The sequence below is a fragment of the Elaeis guineensis genome, chromosome 7 (assembly GCF_000442705.2).
Source record: "Elaeis guineensis isolate ETL-2024a chromosome 7, EG11, whole genome shotgun sequence".
NCBI classification, from domain to species: Eukaryota; Viridiplantae; Streptophyta; class Magnoliopsida; order Arecales; family Arecaceae; genus Elaeis; species Elaeis guineensis.
In genome coordinates this window covers 89,679,393-89,685,959 of record NC_025999.2, presented here as the reverse complement: position 1 = coordinate 89,685,959, position 6,567 = coordinate 89,679,393, and the positions used below count along the sequence as shown (strand labels likewise).

The 6,567-nt window shown below is 39.9% G+C and overlaps 1 protein-coding gene across 1 annotated transcript; it reads right to left on the bottom strand.

The window, feature by feature from the left end:
• Nucleotides 1-685: 685 nt before the first annotated feature.
• On the bottom strand, nt 686-4,458 carry LOC105048413 (rust resistance kinase Lr10). Its single transcript, XM_010927711.4, has 3 exons — nt 3,598-4,458; nt 2,491-2,516; nt 686-2,377 (listed from the first exon to the last, which is right to left on the bottom strand). Exons 1-3 carry the CDS (start codon nt 4,380-4,382, stop codon nt 1,218-1,220), a joined length of 1,971 nt encoding a protein of 656 aa, XP_010926013.3. The 5' UTR covers nt 4,383-4,458; the 3' UTR covers nt 686-1,217.
• Between the last annotated feature and the right edge of the window lie 2,109 nt (nt 4,459-6,567).

The following is a 6,567-nucleotide window of genomic DNA, read 5'->3' as shown; positions in this document are numbered from 1 at the left end:
GGTCCGAAGAAGAAGGCCGGCGAAACATGACTTTATCTGCGAACCCACTTAAACTCGTCTAAAAAATTGAGCTTAAATCAATTGTTTAATGACCCACCATAATTTTAGCCACTCTGAAAACAACCAGTCAAATTTGGATTATTTGATGTCTAGATCTTGTGGAATAAATAAAGATGCTTTGGATGGAGAGAACTGGGGAGAGATATGCCATTTATTTCTAGAAATTCTTGTAGCATCCTATCATTGAGAAACGTGTAGGATGAAGACTTGAGATTATATAATATAGACCGGTCAAGTATGGCATCAAATTATTGAAACAGCCCAACCTAGAATTGACTGCATATCCCATACACCGATGGATAAGATATACGACTGCAAACATGCATTGTGGGAGCAGCAACATTGCTCTACCAGACAATAATAGTTAGTAGCACAACTAGTTGTTACCCATTTACTATGTTTGAGAAGTCTCAGATTCAAATCTGGGCTGCAAAGAACCACTACCATGTTCTCAAAAGAAAAGAAGAAAAAATAAAGATTCACCGGACAATTCATGCATCTCTAAAACTTGTTTATTGAACAATATTTTAGTTATTTTAATTATTAGAACTTGACGGGTAGCAAACAAGCAATCATGCGGTCAACCAACCAGCCTAAATAAGATAGCACATGCTACTGGAGACCATACACCAGAACGTTTCTTGATCATATTCAGAAATAATCCCCTATTCAAACTCACATATCTTTCTTGTGAGTGATTTGTGAAAGAAGAAATCGCAAGGTAAACACAGTATTTTGCGAGGTCTAGAGCTCAAGTCTGGTTATGCCATCTCATAACTTGGCGACTTGAATTGAATGGATAGCCATGGCAAGTATTCTTTTGCATAATGACAAACTTTTGAGCTTACCTGCAAAGACGCAAATTTGGTGGTAAACAGGCTCCATGTCGCTTCAACCTAGCAATCATTCTTCATTCATGTAGGCAGCTGCATGCTTTGTTCTCTCTCTCTCTGAGCCTCTTCTTCTACCGATCATCACAAAGCCACTCCAGAGGAATTCCCTATTTAAAAGTGTTTCCATGGTCTTTTTGATTAATCTTTCCTCTGCATAATTGGTAACAGGTGGTACTCCGGTAAAAGAGGACACCCTTACCTGCTCTTCATGACTTCTAAACCTTTTTCTTGGATCATCTTATACAGATTGGAGAGTTACAAATACTACTCCGTCTCGGGAGTATGAAGTGAACCTTCTTCGCCTGTATCTGTATAAGATATATTACACTCCAATTGTTGCCTTGGTAGAGAAAACAAGACAGGTTTTGGAGGCATTTGAATGCGTTCTACCTCCCCTGTTAGCATTTCCAGTACTGTACTTATGAAAGGACGATTGACAGGATTTGTTTGTATGCACCACAAGCCTACCATGACCATCTTTTTCGAAATACTGGTATCTTCTTCTATTACCACATCTTCCCTCTCCACGTCTGACCACTGCTTTAATTGATCATATATCCGGTCGGGAAAGTACTCTTTGCTAGAGTGTTCTGTCTCCGGTACTGTCTCATTCTTCTTCCTCATTACCATCTCCAACAGTAGCATCCCGTAGCTATAGACGTCAGACTTGCGTGAAACACCTCCAAGGTTTCTCATGAACACTTCAGGAGCTATATAGCCAACGGTCCCCCGAGCACCACCCGTCAAAGTTACAGTGCTGTCTTTATGTGAGTAGGACTTCGCTAATCCGAAGTCTGAGATCTTGGGATGGAAATTATCGTCAAGCAAAACATTGTGAGGTTTGATATCTAGGTGCAAGATTCTTTTCTCACATCCCTGGTGAAGATACTCAATACCCCGAGCAATCCCTATAGCAATTTTTAGCAGTCGTGGAACTCCAATAGTATGTGTTATCTCTTCCTTTGATATAAGATCTCCAAGTGATCCTTTTGGCATGAACTCATAGATTAGAGCTCGATGTGAGCCATCACAGCAAAATCCCAAAAGCCGTATGATGTTGACATGGTGAATCCTACCAATGGTAGCAACTTCATTAACAAAATCACGACCATTATTCTTGGACTTCTCAAGAATTTTAGCTGCAACTAGTTGACCGTTTGGTAATTTCCCTTTGTATACATTTCCATAGCCGCCTTCACCCAACTTTTCTTTGAAGCCATCTGTAATTTTCTTCACAGCGGTGTAGGAAAATTCAGAGGGCAGCATTGATCGGTAGCTCTTCATGAACTCTTCAACATCGACATTGCCACTTCGGCTCATGCTTCTAATGGAGAGGTCGTTAAAGATGGACAAGGCACTTGATCTGAACTTGATAAATGCGACCAGTCCTGCTAGCAAAACGAATGTAGTTGGGACCACCACCGCTGCACTCAAAAGTAGAGGGATTGCACTAGATAACAAGAATCATAGGAAGAAGGAGAATTCATGGAGGACAGACAGAATCCAAACATACAAAAGTAGTCCGCAAGAGAATTACCTACAATGATCTTCCATGCTTTGGACCTGCAGAGACAATATATTTATTCAATGAGCATTATTGCAGTCACATAGAACATAAGTAAATATAGCTTTAAAGCTCATCAAGTAATCATTATATATTGATAGATAGGATAATGTTTTGCAAACATATTATTTGAAAAGCTTTTTTGAGATTTCAGAAAATTCTAAACAAGCATTATGGAACCAAAAAAAATAAATGCAGATCAAATTATACCACTGTCAGCAGAATTATTAATTCGGTTACTAATCATTGCCAGGGAATTCTTGCATGCTCCCTAGGCAACATAAATCGCTTCTCTCTGCAAACTAAAAATAATTTAAAATGCACACTTGGATAGGTGGGAGCAAACTACGGTCTAAGGTTAATCCTGGTTTACACAACTTAACACTTCTGTTTAGAGGCACCATTTCTTTTTGGTCAATATAATAAGCTCAAACTTCTCCAACCTGTTGGGTAAATATTTAGTTGGCAAAAACTGAATTTGACATGCTAATACAGTATAATAAAATGTAAAACCATTAATGGTGCTTGAGATGTTCGGATACGAGGCCATACAGCTATACAAGGACATAATTACTGATGGATTTCTCATCTTTCATTCAAAAGAAAAAAAAATGGCAGGCTAATTAGGAACTCAGTGAAGAGGCCATATGTAAGGCTGGCTATTGTATATATATCATGTGATATCTCCCCGCAGGAAGAAAGTAACAGAGGAAATGGAAGCAATAACAGAAGAAATAGGAAAGCTATTCATCTGGCAACTTAGGAAAGAGGCAAAAACCAGGATCATCTAAAAGCTGATTTGCCCCCTTTTTGTGAAAATCTTCCATTTGCAAGCATGAAAACCTTCTGGTTCTGCCAATTTTTCCCTTCCTCCACGTCCTCACCAAAACTGGTGGCCATCTAAAATCAGATATTGGAGATTTCGCGTTCTACTAAATGACCAATGCCAAGCTCTGTTTCACAAATTTCTAGTGAATGCTCCTATAAAAATTTGTATGCTATGATTATATTTCTGTTAATCAATGAGCCCATAAAACATACAAGAATACAAACTAATTAACAAAAGTAGCAGCCTTTTACCTGCCAGTGCCCAAATGTCCTCCTTGACTGCATTCATTCTTGCAAAAGCATGTTGTATTTTTAGTGCTCCGGTTATACCCACACCGGCCACCCTTCTCCTCACATTCCCAGCAATATGTGAAGTTGTCCCACTGCAGCGGGAACCCTTCATTCAACACACTAAAAACATCATCCCTATCTGCGAGATTATTGCCCCTCTTCAGAAGGCTTGCCAGCTGCACTGGGAGTGCAGCATGAACACAGGGTGTTGGAAGCGCAGAATCCCCATCATACCTGCCGTTAGATGGAGGGAATGCATAGAGACTTTCATTCCCAGCACAGCCCCCACTACAATTCACAGCAACTTGTGTGAAATTTGAAGGAAGTTCACCATGACGGCTGCACAAGGAGAAGTTAAGGTTGATGCCCCACGATGGGAGTTGGAAAGGAGTAAACTTGGCTGCTGGGAGGAAGTGGCTCTGGAGGCCATCGCAGGTGTTGGACTGGAGGTTCTTGGTGAGCTGGGTGTCAGAGACTACGATCACGGCTTCAGTGCGGAAGATTTGATTCACTTGGTAAGGGACATCAGAGAGCGTGAGGGTGGGGATGGAGGAGGAGCAACTGATCTCGAAGCCAGGGGGGGCACAAAAAGTCTCAGACGAGGAGAAGGGAAATGCCACGGTAACGGTACCACACTGGGAGGGGGCACACTTATCATAGTAATACGAGTCCGTCTGGGATTGGGAAGGTGTGAGGAGACGGAGGAAAAAGATGAGGATGGAGAGGAAGGAAATGAGGAGTTCCATGCTACTATTGTTAATAGGAGGCTCTCGGACTCTCTGCTCTCCCCCCCTCCTCTCTCATGTGAATGGCCTTTGCAAATGCGACCAAGATATCGGTCGCGCATCTCCCCCCAGCCTAAAAAGTTAAAATGCTAGGACGACCAGAGAGCGTTGACTGGAAAAATAGTAGCGGTTCATTCTTGACTGGTATAAGTGCAGAAAAGTCGGACGAAGGCCGTCGTTTTTTCCTTTTTTTTTTTTTTTTAACATATGCATTATATTAAAATAAATATAAATAAATCCCTCTTTGAAAATCAGAAAATAAATATCTAAAAATTAAACAGAAAAATCAGCCATGAAACCTAAAAAATTAATCCCAAATGCATAATCATAAAAAAAACCATCCAATCAACAGCACTACTATTGACCTTTCGAAAAGCATATGAAACTTTAAAAGATCAACCACATAGTTTTACTAATGTGTTTCAAATAAAAATAGCATGGTAACTAAATTCTCAAAATTTAGATGAGAAAAGATGCACTAGATCATGGAGATCGATGATATAGTATATATTTATCAACCCGATCTTGATATAAATCGAAGTGTATCTCGATATTGTCCAAAGTGTTTTATCTTGATTCTAGTTGAAGTGCCATTTTGATCCGATCAGAAGAGACATGTCTCTCATTAAAATCTATTTAATAGCTATTAATATTTAATATACATTAAGATCATGGCCCATTTTGATCCGATCAGAAGAGACATGTCTCTCATTAAAATCTATTTAATAGCTATTAATATTTAATATCTTCAAGGTGGTTGGGCTAGCTTGGCCATTATTATATGATTAAAACGGTTGGTCTAGCTTGGCCATTATTATATGATTAAAATAGTTGTCACCACATGTTTAGTGAGGGCCGCTATCTAGCTATTATCATACATTTCGTTAATCCCAATAATCAATGCCTACCCCATCCTATATAAAGGAGAAACGGAGGATCCTCAAGTAAATTTTCCTTCGTTTTTTCTTTCTAAAAAATTTGCTTCTCTATCTTCCACTGTTTTTTAATAAGAATCCGACTAACTAAAACGTCAAAGGCTCTCCCGCCAGATAAGTTCCGGCAAGAGAACTTCCTTTTTTGATTTTAGATCGGTCTAGGATCATCAGTTGAACCTCAACCTAAGTTAAATCAGAGTCATCGCTAGTGCTTCATTCATCAGCCCAACCCTCCAACTCAAAGTGCAACCATGTCATCTCTTCACCGTGGTCTTCTACCAACCTCAACTTTTGGCTTGGATTCCAGCCGCAATAATCAGAAATGTGACATCGCTGCAGCAAAACGTAATAAAAAGAAATGGAAAAATAAGAACCAGGAAAATAAGTTTAACAAATACAATGAAAGACATATCGTGAAAAGTTTTGTAAAATGGTGATTCTCCTTCCTGAGCAAATTTGCATCAACTCTTTGCCCAACCACATGATGCATCTCACAAGTGGGTTATCTCAGACTTGCATGAAACACCTCCAAGGTTTCTCATGAACACTTTAGGAGCTATATAGCCAACAGTCCCCCGAGCGCCACCGATCAAAGTTACAGTGCTGTCTTTATGTGAGTAGGACTTCGCTAATCCGAAGTCTGAGATCTTGGTATGAAAATTATCGTCAAGCAAAACATTGTGAGGTTTGATATCTAGGTGCAAGAAACTTTTCTCACATCCCTGGTGAAGATACTCAATACCTCGAGCAATCCCTATAGCAAATTTTAGCAGTCGTGGAACTCCAATAGTATGTGCTATCTCTTGTTGGAGGCCATCACAGGTGTTGGACTGGATCAGGTGTTGTGTGAGCTGGGTATCAGAGACCACGATCAAGGAGTCGGAGAGTGAGATTTGATTCACATGGTAAGGGACATCAGAGATAAAGAGGGTGGGGTTAGAGGAGGATAAGTGTCACGCCCCGAACCCAATACCCGGGTCGGATACGTGATGGCCGCACACTCCTTAGAGCAAACCCTAAAGAATATGCAAGGCCAAAAATAAATATTACAACCTTAACATCCATAACAATTAATTTCAACAATAATTCATAAAATTTTGTATAGGTACAAATTAAATTTCTTCAGTTCTCTGATCAGGTACTATAACACTCTATCTATCCATCTGCTCACCCATAAATCTAAGCCATGGCCAATCATGAACATCCTGTAT